Source organism: Neltuma alba, unplaced genomic scaffold (genome assembly GCF_004799145.2).
Source record: "Neltuma alba isolate B1F8T4 unplaced genomic scaffold, ASM479914v2 tig00011607_pilon, whole genome shotgun sequence".
NCBI classification, from domain to species: domain Eukaryota; kingdom Viridiplantae; phylum Streptophyta; class Magnoliopsida; order Fabales; family Fabaceae; genus Neltuma; species Neltuma alba.
Genome location: NW_021636258.1, coordinates 66848 through 85279, shown reverse-complemented (window position 1 = coordinate 85279; position 18432 = coordinate 66848). Strand labels below are relative to the sequence as shown.

The window sequence follows — 18432 nt, the reverse complement described above, 5'->3', positions numbered from 1 at the left end:
TTCTTTCATTCATGTCACAACATAATTTGAACTTCCTGTCTAACTCATCGTATTAGTAACCATCATAAACTTAGATCTAAAATTAGACCCAAATGATGTTTAGATGAAAACTAAACTATAATTTTAAAAATAATTTTATTATATATGAAGTAAATATATAGAATAGTTTATCTCAATTTCTGAAAAAGTGTTTTTTAAAAGTATTTTTTGGCAATAGCCATACATACTCTTGGTATTTTAACTTTAAGGATGGTATATAATGACATTTTTTTAGTACTCTTTTCAATCATGAAAATAAAAACTACATAGCTGATTTGTACATATTATAAAAATTAGTTAAGTTAATGATATGTAACACTGTAAACTGATTTTCTTAAAATATCTATTATTTTAATAATCTATCTTGGAGTTGAAATTAAAGTGTGCAGCCGTATCCATGGACTAAGGTGATAAGGGAAAAAACTAATTGGTTCAAAACACTGCTAAATAAATATTTGTGGTTAAAAAGGGGACATGTCAGTTATAAATTGGTTAAATGTAATGGGTGAATAGCGTATTGAAAACAAGTCGGAGGGCATGGAAATGAAATTCGTGAAACAAAATAGTGTGCTCAATTGAGATGATATTTATAAGTTCAAGGAACTTTTTTTTTTTTTTAATATGCTAGTTTTTTAAAATTGAACCTTTTCTTTTAACTCTTGTTCGTCACGTGCTCTTTAATAGCGATCCCGGCATTTCCACCTTTGCAGTAGTTAATCCATTTTGGGGAACAAAATGTGTCACAAAAAAGGGATTACCATAATGAGAAGAAGAACGGGGTGACATCAATCTCAGATAATGATGGGAATAACATGCAATGCGTCATGATGAGTTAGGGTGGTCGTAGGTTAGTAATTGGCAAATGGAGAGTGGCACAGCCTCATTAATTAATTAATTAATTAAACCATAACTAAAATTATGCGTCTAATTATAGAGTTAGGATTAATATTATAGTCACGTTGCCCTTAGCCGCCCATTCTACCCCTCTATGCACCGCCCATTATCCCACCCCCTTCAAATATGTAGCCTCTTATCATTAGTTATTACCCCCCACAAATAATAAAACATGTAATTGGATAATTGAGGCCAATCATTATACTCCTCCGGTCCTTAATATAGGACCCAATTGTTAAGTTGGTTTTGGTCCTAGATATAAGACCCATTTCTCATATTTATCAATTTTCTCTAAATTACCCCTATGGATACTCCCTCAACTATAATCAAATAGAAGAGGGAGATGAGGTATTAAGAAAGATGATTATGGTGTTTTAAGAAAAATATGTCACTTTTCTTATAGTTAACCAACTTACCTAACTTCCTTAATCTAATCAAATTAGTTAAATGGGTCTTATATTAAGGATCGGAAGAGTATTTAGAAAGAGATAAGATGAAATATAACCTTATGGGTATGATCAGATCAAAATTCTCTGATAGATGGACCTTGTATTTAAGACTAAAGAGAATAATATTTTTCTAATCAAAATTTAGGTAAGTTAAGTCTCTATAGCTTACAATGAAATTTATTAACGCAAAATAAAACTTAAGGTTTATAGATATCTTCACGGATTAATATATTAATAGGTTCTCAGACAGGGATTTACAATTTAATTCCAGGCATGTGGGGTTAGTTGTATCATCAAATTTTGCATCAACTGTCTAGTTTAATTTCCTGTTCCAGCCTCTAATAGTACCCTTATTAATTGTTGTTGCTGTCTTAAAAAGGTTGAGACCAGTTAAAAAAATTTACTCCACTTTTAATTTCTCTAGAGTTCAGACACATTACCCAGAGAATCCCCAACAAGGGTTCGATGCATTTTAGCAGAGTTCAAAACTTACGCATAATTTTTAAATACTACCTTCGGTCTTAATTATAAGAGCTGGTTGATTAATTTGAGGAAATTAAGAAAAGAAATTAAATTAGTTATTTCTAATAAATATGTATTGTCTTTCTTAAAATATCCTTACTAATCAAGTTTATTGGCTAAAACTATCATTGTTAGAAGGACTACTTTAGAAAAAAAAATATAAATATGATAGACAAAATGGATTGGGGTCTTATATTTAGGACTAAAATAAAAGTCAAACAATATCTTATACTATCTCCGGTTCTAATTATAAGAGCCAGTTGACTAATTTGAGGAGATTAAGGAAGTAAATTGAATTAGTTATTAGTCCTAAATAGGTGTTGTCTTTCCTAAAATATCCTTGCTAATCAAGTGTATTAACTAGAACTATAATTATCAGAAGAATTATCTTGGAAAAAATTGAGTAAATATGAGAGACAAAGTGGACTAGAGTCTTATATTTAAGACCAAAATAAAAGTCAAACAGAGTCTTATATTAAGGACTGGAAATAGTATTAAGGACAGGAGGTAGTAATATTTTTATTATATTCTTTCGTAAAAATGTTATATCTATATGTATAAATGTTTGCTGAGTGAACACTGTGTAATACTGTAATTAACTGCATGAAGAAGAAGAAGAAAAGATTTGGCTTGTTTTTAAAATTGAATGGGTAGCATGATGAACAAATTCGTAGAAGATATTATGAGGCTGGTCCTTCAACCAAAAGTCCAGGGCATAATAATGGTCATTATATTAGCTACTGCTAGTAATATCATTCATATCATCTCTTCCCTCTCATTATCCATTATCTCACACCTCCACTTTCACTGGCTTAGCTTTCGTTCCTGGTCAGATTTATTACTATTTTATTAATTATTTAAAATATATATTAATAGATAATATCGTTTTCCAAGAAGAATATCAACATAACATAACATTGTTACCACGATAACGGAGAGAATACGAGTCGAATACCACTTTCGAAAGGTTTCTAGAAGGCTCATCCCACTACACTCCATCATCTTACTCTAAATCTAAATAGAGGACATGTAATATTTTATCATATTTTATTTCTTGTATTTATTTTTTCCAAAATGATTTATCTATTATAATTTGATGTTACATAAGAGTACTTTAGATAAATCATCACATTTATTAGAATTAAGTATTTAGTTCTCTTAATTTGTTTAAATATGTGTCAGTTTTTTTATATATAATCTTCAATAGAACCTTTTAATATGTATAATTCATAGCAGTAATTTTTTTAAAATTTTTCAAAAAAATTTATAACACTGGGGTGAGATGAAAACTGAATTGAGATGTCAGGCCTAAGTAAACCTCCCAACTAATTTCTATATTCAGAACCTTAATTCTTTTACGCACTTGTGTGTGTGAATGATGGAAATGGTAAATTATACTTGTGATATGTGGTTTTTTTTTTTTAAACATTGGGGGTGAGATGAATGGGCTAGTCTGGGCCTGGATGATGCCTTGATGGGCCATCAAGTTATAGGCCCATGAACGCCAAGACTTGCAGACTTCTGAAACGAGAATAAATTAAACGCAGATGCTTAAATGAGGAAAGGCTAAATTTATAATATTATAAATTACTGCCTTCGGTCCTTAATATAAGATTCCAATTAAATTTTGTGTTAATCCTAAATATAAGACTCCAATCCATTTTGTCTCTCATATTTACTCAATTTTTTCCAAGATAATCCTTCTAATAATTATAGTTTTAGTCAACACACTTGATTAATAAGGATATTTTAGGAAAGACAACACACATTTATTACAAATAACTAACTTAACTTCTTTTCTTAATTTTCTCAAATTAGTCAATTGACTCTTATAATTAGGACCGGAGGTAGTAATATATTATCTGGTTCCACCTGAACACGACTAGATTTTGAGTATGATTGTATTTTTCCCCCGGGTACTATACTACCTCTAATACTTAATATAAGAGCTAGTTGACTAATTTGAATATATTAAATAATAAATAAATGTCTTTCCTAAAATATCTTCAATAATCAAGTGTATTAATTAGAATTACCATTATTATAAGGACTATCTTGAAAAAAAAATAGATAAATATAAAGACAAAGTAAATTAAGGTCTTACATTTAGGATCAAAATAAAAGTCTAACAAGTTTTTATATTAAGGACCGAAGGTAGTAAAAGACAAAATTGATTCATGTGAAATTTTGCCGGAACCAGTTTCGGTGCTCATCTCTTTGATGAGCATCATAAGCTCATTAGATCTGAACTGTCTATATCTCATTTCAACGGTCCAGATTTAAAATCTTTAATTAATTATTTTTAAATAGAAAAAATTATTTTTTAAAAGAATGATAGTTAAGAGATCATCACTATTTTAGATTCTATACATATTAAAATAATTATTTTAAATAAATAAAAATAAAAAAGAAATCAAATCTAAACTATTAAATGATATATGGACGGTTCAGATCTGATTAGCTTATGGTGCTCATCAAATGGATGAGCACTGAAACTGGTTCCAAATTTTGCCGATACAAGTTGTATTGCTGTTAGCCACATCACCAATTACCAACCAATGTTTATGCCACGAATTACTTGGAGGGACCTGTTTCAAAGCATCAGTTGATATTTTTAGCTATAAGAAGCAATATTGCTACTGGTTTAAATTTTTGTGGCATATTTGCATCCAAAAAATTTCCACAAAACCTTCCTTTCTTTTCTTTTTCCTTTTTGATGCTGTGGAAGTGGAACGCAATTCACAACCAAAGTCAGAATCTTCAATTATTGCTCCATCATCATCATCATCATCGCTCCTGTCATGTTGCTCCAAACACACACACGTACAAATACAAATACGTATCAACATAACAATTGCTTATAGCCACTCAATCCTAACATGGGATTCACAAAAGATAAGGCTGAACTCGACGGAATTAACGCAAGTGATAGAGATATTAGAATGGAATCACTGGTTGAAGATATTGTGATTGTGGGTGCTGGGATTTCTGGCCTTGCAACATCCTTGGGACTTCACAGGTACCTCTCCATTAATTCTCTGTTAATTTCAAGTGTCAACAGAGTCATCTTCTTCTTCTTGGTGTTTTGATGCCTGTGCATATATATATATATATATATATTGCAGGTTGGGTGTTCGAAGTTTGGTGTTAGAGTCTTGGAATAGCTTGAGAGTCACAGGTTTTGCTCTTACAACATGGACAAACGCTTGGAAGGCCTTGGATGCTCTTGGCATTGGCTACATCCTTCGCCAAAACCACCTCCAGATTTGCGGGTAATCCTATGTCCATTGTGTAGTTGAAATTGGATGTTCTGCGATCGATTAGAGCAGGTCATATGTATTACAATCACACACACACACACACAGGGGGAGAGAGCTCAAAGATTAAGATTGTGATATAGAAGACACACGCTTGCCTCTGGACTTAAGTTCCTCTTATATATAATTGATATTTTAGTACCCACCTGTGAGAAGTATAGTACCGTCCTCTGCTTTCCGAGTATAGATTGGATTTTCTATAGTAACTTTGCTTAAAGTAAGAAAAAAGATGGGCATATAATAGCGCGTTTCACTTTTTGTAAAACCCATATGCCAGAAGTATGCCATACTACAACTGTTATATATCAATCCGAAGATCCATATATTAGTCTAAGTGTTTCTGTATTCCTTTTCTTATCAGTTATAATTTGCTTCTCGTATATTAATGACAAACAAACGAATGGAGTGCAGGAATGTAACAACATCTTTGATCACGGGACAACAAACTTCAAAAACATCTTTCATCAACACCACGGGAAAACAGCAAGTCCAATATACAAATGAAGACGCTAAATTCACACTACATAATTATATAAATTATAATCCTTTCACTAGCTAGCACTTTCACACAGGCATTATCCATTTTCACTCAACTTCTCAGAATCCAATATAGAAGTTTCTCATTCTTAAAAGACTGACTCTAACGCTGCATCATCACCTGATCAGTAACATGACCTGCCCATATGAGATATTTGAATTGAGCTTTGAACTACTCTAGCCATACTTCTATATTTATTCATTACACTGATTAATATACAAATGATGTGAGATGGGTTTGATATGTGTATGCAATGCAGTGGAGGCCATGAGATACGCTGTGTTCTGCGACAAGTAATGCTGGAAGCTCTTGCAAATGAGCTTCCAAGTGGCACTATCAGGTTTTCATCAAAGCTGGTAGCTATTGAGGAATCTGGTTTCAGTAAACTTGTTCATCTCGCTGATGGAACTGTCATCAAAACCAAGGTGGTGTATAGCGATTAATCAAATGTTACATGCATCACTACGTACCTTAAAGGCTCAAACAGATTCATTTGGGTGGTGATCAATGAGTAGGTTCTGCTTGGGTGTGATGGAGTGAACTCAATAGTAGCAAAGTGGCTAGGTTTTAAAAGGGCTTCTTCCTCAGGCAGATCTGCAATTAGGGGCTGTGCTACGTTGACCAGTAGACATGATCTTGAACCCAAGTTTATGCAATTCTTTGGGAAAGGCTTTAGAAGTGCTGTTATTCCTTGTGATGACAAGACTGTTTATTGGGCTTTTACTTGGACTCCCGCTGCCCAAGGTGAATCCTTTTCTCACAAAAACGCCGAGATTGTTCATGAGAACAATCCAGACTTTGTGACAGTTTGCCTAGTAACCTATACTTTTGAAACGTTTCCAAAAGAGAAGTATGTTGAATGTAACAATTTTAATTGCAAAAAAGTAACTTCTGTGTCATATATGCGAATTATCATCTGATGAGTAGAAGTTAACATAAGTGCAAGTCTCAACCATACTCATCTACTTGTTTTGTGTTATTATGCAGAAAAGAAGATAGAAGACAACCCATGTAAAATGAAGCAATATGTGTTAGAGAAGCTAGAGAACATGCCAAGTCATATAAGGGCCTTCATAGAAAAAACTGATTTGAATCATTTCATATCATCTCCACTGAGATACAGACATCCATGGGAGTTAGTGATGGGAAATATCAGCAAAGGCAATGTGTGCGTTACTGGAGACGCATTTCACCCCATGACCCCTGATATTGGGCAGGGAGGGTGTTGTGCTTTAGAGGATGGGGTTGTATTAGCCAGGTGTCTTGCAGAGGCCTTCTCTGCAAAAGCAGGTGGAGATATGGAGAAGAAGAAGGATGAAGAAAAGGAGGAGTATAAGAGGATCGAGGCCAGCTTGAAGAAATTTGCCCAGGAGAGACGATGGAGAAGCATAACTCTGATATTTATATCTTACGTGGTGGGTTTTTTTCAGGAGGGTGAATCCAAATGGGTGTCCTTTCTGAGAGATAAATTCTTGTCTGCATTTTTAGCTGGTTTTCTGTTGAAGATGTCTGATTTTGACTGTGGAAACCTAAGCAAGTACTCTTAATTAGATGCATGAAGCTACCATGATAGTGTAAATTAATGTTCTTCTACATTATCCCCAAAAAATAATAATAATAATAATGTTCTTCTACATATAGTGATGATCACAATTGTACTGTTCTTCAGAAGATCTTGTACAGAATAGCTCATGCATTTGTGTGATGCAGTTAGATGTACACGTGATGAGGGAATGAGGGAAATAATCAAACAATGCTTGATGTGGACTGACTTACCTTCCAGTGAATAAATGGATATCCTAATTTCTTTTAATTTTCTGCAGATCAGATGCAGAGCTAATAAATTAAATGCTTTTATTACTGTTTTATTTAGACCAAAAGGGGAAATTTGATGAAGGGTGGACAGGTGTATAATAATGAAGATAATGATGGAAACAGTTGAAAGACAGAGGGGTGATTGGTGGTGATACAGAGGAAGAGACAAGGAAGTGAGTCAAAGATGAATTGTGGAATCAGAGACACTGAGAATGGCGTTTCCAGATTTAGGAACAAAAGATTTGTATATTGGCAGACAAACATATTCTGCAAATTACACACACCGACGTGTCTTCTTCTCACTCCTTCATTATTCCCCAAATTCTCACCCTCCCTTTCAATTACTTTTCCAAGATCACATGGGATTCAATTATCAACCAAAATATTTAAAAAAAAAATACATAAATAACAATCATATGATTTCTTTTAATCCCAATTCATTCATATGTTCAACTGATCATAGAGATTTAGATTTTCTACATAAAATTAAGGATTATATATAATATTTGTACCAAATCTCTAAAATAAACCTATACACTTGTTGGATATTTTTACAGATATTTTGGTTCTTCTGGTGGAGACTATGACAGATGTGAATGTTGAGCAGTAGTTTTGGATAAAAAGAAGAATGGAGAAGGACACTTGTTCTGTAATAAACAAGGATTCTTCTGCACAACTGGCCCTTCCTTTGTATAATTTCTCTTATTTGAAACTTTTGCTATTTGCTATTCAGATTCCTATTAAAATGATAAAACTTAGTCAACGATCATATTAGAAGGCCACGTGTAATTGAGAGATATATGCATGAATCTTATAAAGTCACTGAAATACTGAGACTGAATCCAATTTCATGGAATTGATTGGTGAAATACTAATCAATATGTGCGAGTGGCCAATGAATTTTCCTCTCTCGTCTGTTCATTTTTGTGCTTATTCCTTTCCTTCCTCTTTTGCGTGATGTCCTTGCTTATCAGGAGGTAAATATGTGGCGCATTATTAGTAAAAATTCCCAAGGAATCCAATTATATAGTTGATTAGCTAGCATTTTTGTCCTTCAAAGATCATTAGATTTTTTATTTGTTATCTTAATTTAATTGTTGACAAATGTTACTTATTTATCCTGTCTCTTTGAAGAACTGGATCCAGAAATGATCAGTGCTTGTGATATTGACAAATGGATTAATAACATGCATAAATGTGATCCCAAAAGGGAAAATCCCTTTTGAGTTGTCCTTAATATCTGACCTTTTTTCGTCGGTCCTAAATGAATACAGGATTTTTTTGAGATCACGATTTAGCATTTAGGACGTGTTAACAAAAATACTCCTATTTAATTTACGTTAAAGTGTTTTAAAAAAACAATAGAAGCTAACTATTTTAATTTTTTAATCTATGTGATTTAAAAGGGTGCTCTGTGACTGAGAGATTTTTTTCTTCAAAACGATCAAATTAAGATGTTAATCATTGTTAGGGATGATTAGATTAAGAGGCGATTGATTCTACAGAAAAAATTAATGTGCTGTTTAGTACCCTAGAGTACTAAATTTTGCTAAAATTAATACTTCTTCAAGAACAAGGCAACACATCCACACACTACTCAACTCCTTAATTATAGTCGCTTAAAAAAGAATTCTAATTAGCATATTGTTTTGATTCTATACTATAAGTTAATTGAAAACCACAAGGCTAAAACATGCGGCAAACTTTGGATATTAAATTAAACTAGGCATATTTTTCTTTACATCGCACATAGTCATACTACTGTACATAGTCTAATAAATGAATCATATGTGTTGGCAAAAACAATGAATCATAAGACTTCTAAATGTTTGATTATTAGAAATTTCAAATTTCATATTGATATAATGATTGAATAATATTTCTTATGCCTCTTTCGCTCATCTCATTGGCTCCGCTTCTTCCTTAAATTAAGAAAACTGGAGTTTTGTTCATTGGCCAATTTCAATAAATTAAACGTTCCAATTCCAATAGGACAAAACTTAAGTTTATTTGTTCACACTCATTGGGTATAATTCTCCAATCAAATCTTGCCATGTGTAATTTTTGTTATTAATAAAAGTCTAACAGAATTTAAAATTTCATCGATGTGAAAATTTATTATTTAGAAAAGTCCATGTGCTAAGATTTGATCAGAGAATTGGACTTAATAAATATAAGTAAATAGAACTAACTTTCCTCCTTTCAAATATAAATCTAGGGTTCATGCCGCGATCTCTTCGTTGAGTGGTGAATTAAAAATCAAATTCCCCGAAGTTGATGAGAAAACATGTGCATGGACATTAGCACCTTATCAAAAAGTGAATTCCCATTCGCCAAAGATATTATATTAAAGTGGGCAAAAAAAGTTGTATTCTTCATTCCCTTTCACCCAATAAGCCAAAGACATCCATTTATGCCAGATTCTGCCATTAACAGGGGAAAAAAAATTACAAACTCGTATTAATCTCTCATGAGGGATCTCCTAAGTAACACAAATGTACAAAATCATCAAACTCTCTTGCGTGTTCTACTCGCCCATTTAGCAGAAATAGACAAGCCAACTTTGTGAAAACACAACACATGTCCTTTCCCCATTTAGACAAGCCTTTATGGAATCTAGATTCCTTTATGCTTCCAAACACATGACACTTATATAAATGCTTTCAAGATCTCGCTTCACTTGTATAGCCAAACCCTTCTTTCTCATCACCACCCCATCATCGTCGTCTTCTTCTTCTGATCTATCTGTATATTAATCTCTAGGGTTATGGAGCCACTTACAGTGGGAAGAGTGATAGGAGAGGTTATTGATGCATTCAGCCCTAGTGTGAGAATGAACGTGACCTACAATCCCAACGTTCGAGTTGCTAATGGTCATGAGTTAATGCCTTCAATGGTTGTTGCCAAACCAAGAGTGGACATTGGCGGTGATGACATGAGATCTGCATATACCTTAGTAAGTTTCTCATTTCTGTCTTAAGTCTTTGGTTTTTTTTTTTTTTTTAAATGTTGCAGTTACATAGTATTCCTGTCATCTTAGTCCGCGCGAGAATATTCTTGGATAAGAGAAAACGAAAAGGAGAGGTAACAAGTGAGAGACTCACCTGTTTGAGTTTAGGATGTAATATTTTTAGAGTCGATCGTCTCATAGAGTCCAATTTTTCCATCTTTCATTTTCCTTCATGTTTGAGAAAGAATCCAGATCTCTCAGGTCAAGGATTTACAGAAAGTTAATCACTTGTATCTAGCGCTAAAAAGTTACCCCCTAGCACTTACATATTGAAACAATGCTTCATTTTTCTGTATATATGTATATATTCTACTGTTAAGTTACGTATATCCTCTTGGGTTAAGTTTTTGCGTCGAACTTGTGTGAATTTGTAGATTATGACAGACCCAGATGCTCCAAGTCCTAGTGATCCATACCTAAGGGAACATCTTCACTGGTTTGTTTCTTAAAATTTCTCTAAGCTGTACATATCACACAGAAAAGCTTCTGTTCTTTATTCCCAACAAGTTGGTGTCACTTTCCTGCAGGATGGTGACAGATATTCCTGGGACCACGGACGCTTCCTTTGGTAAGTACTCTAAGCTGCTTAATTAGACGATTCTTCTTGTCGTTGTTCATATTCCTAAATATTACGACAAGCTGATAGATATATTTGTAGCTATACTGTTATTGTTGAGAAGGAAATGTGCAGACACTGAGAGAGAGATAAAATTAATATATAAAATATTGCAGGAAGAGAGATAGTGGGGTATGAGAGCCCGAGGCCAGTGATAGGGATCCACAGATACGTATTCATACTGTTCAAGCAGAGAGGAAGACAAACAGTGAGGGGACCAACCTCGAGAGATCATTTCAACACAAGAAGTTTCTCTGAGGATAATGGCTTGGGCTTACCTGTTGCTGCTGTTTACTTCAACGCCCAGAGAGAGACTGCTGCAAGAAGAAGATAAAGAACCCTAACAGATCCGAATACTCGCTCTTCAATTATTATTATTACTAAGCGAATAAATTCATTATGTGCCTTTGGGGGAGAAATAATTAAAGAGAGAGAGTGAGATTCATATTCACTTATATTCTTTTGCATTACTCTCTCTCTCTCTCTCTCTCGGCCTTGGATGATAAGTTGGTAACCCATTCTAAGTCCATTTACTATATAGCCTTGTACTGTTCACTTGTTCTCAAGTTCGTAGGGTTTGGATACCGATTACGGATGGTTATCAATTAAGGCTTCTGCTTGTCACCTTTTGCTTTGCTTTGTTTCCGACACACTGTTTGTGTTCATGAGTACTTAAATGTTAAATCTTTGTAAAAGAGATTTGAGCTTTAAGAATTGTATAAAAGAAATACGAATTGATTATTGTATGTGTTATGCAAGCTTTTTTTGGTTTTTTTGTTTGTTGAAAAATCCACTGAGGGGTTTTTTATGAGTAAGTTTTTAACTACTTAAACTACGTTGCCAATGGAAATAATAGCATATAGCTTTAATGAGTAGTTTTATTCATATTAACGACTTTTATTGTAGCAGCCATTGCCCAAAACCGCCACATCATACAAAGTGAATACAATATAGTATCGATATCACTTGATTTTGCTGGCCAGTTTTTTTTTTTTTTGGGGGGGCCTGGTTTTTAAGTTGTCAAATTTAATTATTTTGTTTACTTGTTGCCAAAAGAAAGTATTTTGTTTAATTAGCTGGCTACGTTGAAAAAGGTAATTTGTTAGTTATCGGAAAAAATGAATTGTAATTCGATTGACTTGACTATTTATCATATCCGTCTCCGTTGATTTCTCATCAATTGATAATGCCTTTGTTATCTTACACCGCTTATGCTAGACTTCAAATTTGTGAGGAGAAAGTGACATTTGATGTCCTTCTCACTATATTAATTACAATTAATAACCGCAAATTTTAGAAATTTTAAATATAAACCAATGTTCTTTGCTGAAATTGTTCTCTAGTTTTTTTTCTAAGGACTCAATTTAAATTTTTTCCAATATTAAATCTTTCAATGTTCTCATTACTCCTTTTTCTTCAATTTTTTAATACTTAGCTTTTTTAAATTTCAAATACTTATCATGTTTTCAGAATCTGTGTCTTTCTCTCTTTTCAATACAAGCGGTTGAAAATGAGCCAACTCTACTGAATATCCCCTGCATTAGCTACAAAAGTCTGGCAAAACAAAGAAATAGCAACAAAAGAACAAATTCATAGCAAGAGACTGACAAATTGACTTTGGGGGATGTGGATATTTAAATATGAATCTTCTGTGAAATAATAAGCCATTGAAGCGCTTATAAAACTCAAAAGGGAAGAATAAATATAGGTAAAAACATTTTACGAATTTTTTACTTGAAAGCATCCAAATTTAGCCATTTTCGGATGGGGCAGAGCTCACCCACGTGGAAAACATTCATTCGCTTTTCATATGCAAAACAATACATCAAATATTTTCCTCTGCAACCCACTACTTGACCCTCTTTTTTCCCCCCCCCCCTTTTCCCTTAAAGAGAATATTAAAATTAGATCATATTATCACAAAGGCAACTGTTGCGAAAGCCACTATTTCACAGGGCCACTTAACTCCCCAAATTCGCTCTTTGTATACCTTAAATTTTCCGGAGAAACATAATATACATAAAAGAACTTGCTACTCTAATACACACCCTAAAAGAAAAGGAGGCGTCTCCCTTAGTTTTTCCTGTAAAAAATCACTATTTCTTTTCTCAGATGAAATCCAATAGCAATCAGTTACAATCTAAGAGCACTAATTTTACAAACTCTCCCTAAATACCATATGCAGGCATCTAGAGGGTGTTCAGGATGCCTCAAAAGAAAACGGACCTGTATTTATCACATCTAGGGTATACAGCCTGTGAAGCAAAACAGACCCGTTGACGGGTCTGTACTTGTATCCACAACGGCGATACAACCACCAAACTGGTCAGGCATTTATTTCTGAGTTGCACCGGTGCTCCCTGCTGCAACTTCTTCTACCCCAAAACATGCTTGAACAAGTTGTCTTCTCCAGTCTTGGCCCTTCCATTTTATCCTGATCCACTGTCGATGCTTGTGAACGTGATTCATCTTCTGTTTCGGCTTCACGGGGTTCATATGAAGGACAGGGACCATCATTACAGGTACACAGTGGAATTGCCATAGATGGGAATGGGCTACAAGTGACTGGACAGAGTATATCTGAAGGCACAGAAGCCACACGGTTTCCTTGAATATCAGGTGTGTGAGAAAGGGGAGGCCGATCTGGGTCACGATGTAGCATGCATGGGGTACATAGGCCAAGAGACACATGCAGTTTATTTTCTTTTGCATGAGAACCAGGTAACTTGACAAAAGACACAACTGCGTGCCTACACAATGGGCAAGGTATGGAGCCAGGAGGGCCAAGCATTTCAGAAGGAACGTTGCTGGTTGAGCAAAGATAGAGTGCACATCTAACACAAAGCCCATGTCCACATCCTGCATGTGAAAGTCCATTTAAATCACTTAACTGTTCCCGTACAGATGGAAAGTACCATAAGCCAGAATTTCTTAACATTCCATCTAATGACCTAAAGAAGTGACTGGGTAACTCATCAATGAGTTTGCCATGTGTACATATCAAGTTCAGGAAGCAACAAAGGTTGCAATCTGATGCTACCTATACTGATCAATGGAAGGATGGGATAATATTCCCAACCCCCCCCCCTTTTTTTCAAAAATGAATGACGATGAAGTGTTTCAATGATATACGTTGCTTGATTTCCTTGTTTTGTGAGCTCGTTTTCCTATTATGCCCAGAAAACTTCAAACCAAAGGCTTAATCATTTAAGCGGTCCTAGACACAAGATTGAAAACTCAATGTCTAACAGGTCAAAAGTCCAATCCTTGCTGTGTCAATTCTCTTAATCAAACTTGAGTTTCAATATAAAGTATGGTGAGCCTACGTTTTGCCTGCACTTCATCTCCAAAGACCTTTCATGTAAAGTGGTTTATTGGCAATATCTATAAAACTAATCATAAACCTCCACTTAACAAAAACTATTAATTGCAAACAAAGCAAAATACCAAGGTGAAGGACAATAAATAGTCTTACTATTATAACTAGTCAAGGCTAAGGGTTCCTATGATTAATTAAAGCAGACAGAGCAGTATCTATAAGATCGACAAACTAAGTACCTTCTGCGGCTACTGAACACGGCCTCTCCAGGCAGATAGCACATAAATCAGTCTCATGAGGGGAGGGCGAAGATGACTGCAATCCACACTCCCTGCAGTTATTTCACAGCATTCTTAGTACTACTTATAACAGGAGTGAACTGCAGAGAATTATTTTTGCTTTCACTTCTCTATAAGCTTATCATGAAACAAAGAGATTATCCACTTAATATTTTTCTCTCTCGAGAGGAGAGGAGGGCGAAGATGATTGCATCATGTACTCTGCTAATTAACCTATATATCAAGCATTTTATAACATAATTATCAGTAACCTAGTTACAGAGTTGTGGAAAGTTCACCAAGCACAAAGGCTCAGAAAGATGGGCTATACTCAGGGTTCGTGACTAGAGTCCTGGGAAAGACACTCTGTTTCAGAGTTCTATTCCAACTGTTGTATATTTCAGAGATTATGCATAAGCTAAATTGGAGTTGGCCAGCAAAACAAGAAAATTCTATGCCCCCAAATTCTGACCTAAGGAGAGTGCTTTCACAGATTCCTAAATTCTTATCCTGTCTCTTTTGCCCTTACCTCCTCGCCAGTCCCTAATATTTTTTCAAACGATCCATAAATCTGTTTTTCATTTCAATCTCAACAAATGTGGTTGACTGCATAATACCTGGCTATGTTAAGCACACTCATGAGAGGCAAGCACAAGTAATTTGAAGAAGGGAATGTCGGTATTGTGGCATCAGCAGTGGGTGCCAGCAACGGTTCAAGCCAATGGCGCCCCCACATCCTAGCAACATCAAGAGGAAGCCACCTGCGGGAAAATATTCCAATTTAGATTGGTTTTCTTCAATAAGATGAAAATTCTATGGTCATCCTCACAAATCTAATATCATACCCATTGCAGTTTAAAGCCATCCGACTTGCACCCCTTGCCAGGAGGATCTGAGGGTGAGGAACATCATTGTTATATCGAATGGAAAGAACCAGAGGTAGCAGGTATATAATACGTAAAAAATGAAGAAATTCTTACCTGACAACATTTTAAATTTCCCCCACAAGCAGCATAATGCAATGGAGTGCTTCCAGCTCCTTTAATAAAGCACAATTTTGTTATTCTTTTTGAGGGGGAAAGCAACCTTAATAATATTTATCAAATTAAAGAAAACATATACCTATTAAATCCATTGACGTTCCATAATGAAATGTCACAGCTGACAGATTTGCATTAAGGTCAAGTAGTAGTTGTACACAATCAAAATACCCATTTAAAGCGGCCATATGAAGTGCAGTGATACCACCATCAGCTGTCTTATTTACAAACTTGGACAACGCACTGCACTGGAACAAGGTAAATAAATAGAAAGAATACAAAATATAGAAATAAAAAATTCTGTACTGCATGTAATCAGTGCAGTGAAGCCAAAATATTACCCAAAAGAAAAATATCAATTTCATAAATTTCTGCAGCAAAATCATGCATGGCCTATGCAATCAACACTATATCTTAGTCTTGATTATGCTGGTGGTAGCTATGCGACTGACTTTATAAGCACGAAAACATAGTAATTTTAACATATACATCACAAGAAGAAAAAGGGATACCTCTGATCATGCTTGTTCTTCACATTTGAGCCGTTAGCTCTTTCAGCATCTGAGCCAACATCTTTAACTTCATTAAGATTGCTTGGAACGAAGTCAGCCACAACAAGTCTGATGCATCTCACGTGCCCATTTACAGCTGCAAAGTGGAGAGCTGTCCTCCCACTAAGATAATCTGCTCTCATAACCTGAGAATTGAGTACAGTCTGGTTGTTCTTATAAGCAGGCTTAACCATGAACAGAGAAAATTAAGGGGCTGGAAGAGCAAGTATGCAGTTTACATAGATAGAATTGATAATGGCCAGGGCTAAACGAAGACAGTTTAACAGGACTCACGTTGCATCGGAAAAGCATAAGGGTCTGTACAACTTCCCAATGTCCATATCTACAAGCTTGCATCAGGGCCGTCTTCATATCATGCATCAAAGTGAATCATGATCTCAAGTTAGTACAGCATATGCAAGTACAAAAATTTAGAAAAAAGAATACGTAGCATCTCAATTCATAAAGTTTCGTCATATCATATTGGCGTCAATTAAATCAATACCAGAACCCAGATCCATCGATTTTCACTCACTGTAGATAAGACAGACAACACTTCATTGCATGGGATGAAATCATACTCTTAATTTTTCTTAGATGTGACCAAAAAGTGAAATCTGATTTCCAATTTCATATACAAAACAAAACCTCAAAACTCAATAAAAATTCACTGCCGAATCTTGCCCACCATATGTCATCACATCGGGAAAGTTGGCCAACCCAAATCGAATTCCCAAAAAAAAAAAATCAAACATAAAACCATGATCAATCGGCCATAAAGAGAGAATGGAATAGACGAAAATCGCACCTGCCCGCAATAATTTCTCGAGTTCACATCAGCACCACTTTCAAGCAACAATGCCACAATCTAATTGACACGAAAGCAAAATACCATGAGAATCAAACGGATACTGAATTGGTCAAATTAAAACCTCGAAACAGAAAAATTAAGGACACGAAACCTCGTTATGGCCCTTGGCGGCTGCGAAATGGAGAGGTGAATTGAGACCACCAAAAGTAGAATACTTGGCAAGACAAGGGTTAAAGTCCAGAAGCATCTTGGCCTCAACCAAATCACCATCCCTCGCCGCCGACACCAGCCTCTCGCCGGAGGCAGAGCACCCAAATGAGTTGCCCATGAGAACCCACAGTCAGGAATTTCTGCTCCAAACCCACTTTGAGGGAGGAAATCTTGTGAGCGAAACAATGTTAGGTGAAGGCCACAGAAACAGGAAGGAAGGCAGTAACTGGGCGAAAACTTCACGCAATGGGATATACAAGGGGAAGAAGAAACTGGGATTTCGGTTGAGAAGTTGAGGACGTTGACGTGGAAGATATGTGTGTGAGTCGTCCTTTGGTTCTCTTTCTTTCCGTTGTGTCCTGTGAATCTGAGAACGAATGGAATGAACGGAGGGCTGCCTGTGCCTGGGGTCGAGCTTCTGACTTATGGGGAACAAATAAAGGTGATGGTAGAAACCACTAACTTTACCTTCCCTACATGTTCTTTTCTTTCTCGTCTTCTTCACTAGTTGTGCACCGCTCTTTCTCTTTCTTCCTTTTTCTTTCTCCCTCCTTTTTTTCTTTTTCTGAAGGGTAAATTATTTGATTAAATAAACCACTATTAAGTTGCATCCATATTTTTTTTAATACTCTAAATTAACTTTTCAGGGCATTTACTGCCTCAAATAATTTTTTTTACTTTAATGCAATTTTATTTTTAAAATATTTTTTCTGTAACAACAAACATTTTAAATTAAAGATAATGAGTGTCATTGAAAAAATAGTAGTACTTTGAAGTATAACTTCATCTTATTATTATTAGCCTACCAACTAAATTGTGTGTTTTAGTTTGCCTCAACTAAATCGCTAGGTTGTGCTAATTTAATTAATCCATGATACATTACAGTTAATAGTATGTGGAGTAGATAGATATTTGAAGGTTTCATATCATCCTTATATTACAAAGAAAAGAAAAAGAAAAAAGAAAAGGGAAGAGTTGGAAGTTGTTAAAAAAAAAAAAAAGGATAATCTATTTTTTCCCCAA

General features: G+C 35.0%; 3 protein-coding genes across 3 annotated transcripts; 2 read left to right on the top strand and 1 right to left on the bottom strand.

Annotated features, from left to right (window-relative positions):
- The first annotated feature begins 4639 nt into the window (after positions 1-4639).
- On the top strand, positions 4640-7541 carry LOC114715681 (monooxygenase 3). Its single transcript, XM_028900548.1, has 6 exons — positions 4640-4923; positions 5030-5176; positions 5633-5704; positions 6019-6184; positions 6275-6503; positions 6747-7541. The coding sequence occupies exons 1-6, from the start codon at positions 4784-4786 to the stop codon at positions 7304-7306; spliced, it is 1314 nt and encodes a 437-aa protein (XP_028756381.1). The 5' UTR covers positions 4640-4783; the 3' UTR covers positions 7307-7541.
- A 2707-nt stretch (positions 7542-10248) lies between these two features.
- On the top strand, positions 10249-11941 carry LOC114715684 (CEN-like protein 1). The gene is made up of 4 exons (XM_028900551.1): positions 10249-10530; positions 10959-11020; positions 11112-11152; positions 11317-11941. Exons 1-4 carry the CDS (start codon positions 10342-10344, stop codon positions 11532-11534), a joined length of 510 nt encoding a protein of 169 aa, XP_028756384.1. The 5' UTR covers positions 10249-10341; the 3' UTR covers positions 11535-11941.
- Positions 11942-13096: 1155 nt separating this feature from the next.
- On the bottom strand, positions 13097-17853 carry LOC114715680 (E3 ubiquitin-protein ligase XBAT33). Its single transcript, XM_028900547.1, has 10 exons — positions 17351-17853; positions 17197-17256; positions 16683-16754; positions 16350-16534; positions 15920-16080; positions 15778-15836; positions 15643-15689; positions 15415-15558; positions 14759-14850; positions 13097-14059 (listed from the first exon to the last, which is right to left on the bottom strand). Exons 1-10 carry the CDS (start codon positions 17525-17527, stop codon positions 13527-13529), a joined length of 1530 nt encoding a protein of 509 aa, XP_028756380.1. The 5' UTR covers positions 17528-17853; the 3' UTR covers positions 13097-13526.
- Between the last annotated feature and the right edge of the window lie 579 nt (positions 17854-18432).

What these genes read in the sequence shown, in the direction of transcription:
- LOC114715680 (XM_028900547.1), bottom strand. Translation starts at nt 17,527, where the DNA reads ATGGGCAACTCATTTGGGTGCTCTGCCTCCGGCGAGAGGCTGGTGTCG. An exon ending in AACGTCAATGGATTTAATAG is followed by an intron (nt 15,837 to 15,919) that starts GTATATGTTTTC and finishes GCTTTATTAAAG; the next exon opens with GAGCTGGAAGCACTCCATTG. An exon ending in AGTGTGCTTAACATAGCCAG is followed by an intron (nt 14,851 to 15,414) that starts GTATTATGCAGT and finishes AAATAACTGCAG; the next exon opens with GGAGTGTGGATTGCAGTCAT.
- LOC114715684 (XM_028900551.1), top strand. Translation starts at nt 10,342, where the DNA reads ATGGAGCCACTTACAGTGGGAAGAGTGATAGGAGAGGTTATTGATGCA. An exon ending in TGAGATCTGCATATACCTTA is followed by an intron (nt 10,531 to 10,958) that starts GTAAGTTTCTCA and finishes GTGAATTTGTAG; the next exon opens with ATTATGACAGACCCAGATGC. An exon ending in GACCACGGACGCTTCCTTTG is followed by an intron (nt 11,153 to 11,316) that starts GTAAGTACTCTA and finishes AAAATATTGCAG; the next exon opens with GAAGAGAGATAGTGGGGTAT.
- LOC114715681 (XM_028900548.1), top strand. Translation starts at nt 4,784, where the DNA reads ATGGGATTCACAAAAGATAAGGCTGAACTCGACGGAATTAACGCAAGT. An exon ending in AACCACCTCCAGATTTGCGG is followed by an intron (nt 5,177 to 5,632) that starts GTAATCCTATGT and finishes AATGGAGTGCAG; the next exon opens with GAATGTAACAACATCTTTGA. An exon ending in TTGGACTCCCGCTGCCCAAG is followed by an intron (nt 6,504 to 6,746) that starts GTGAATCCTTTT and finishes GTTATTATGCAG; the next exon opens with AAAAGAAGATAGAAGACAAC.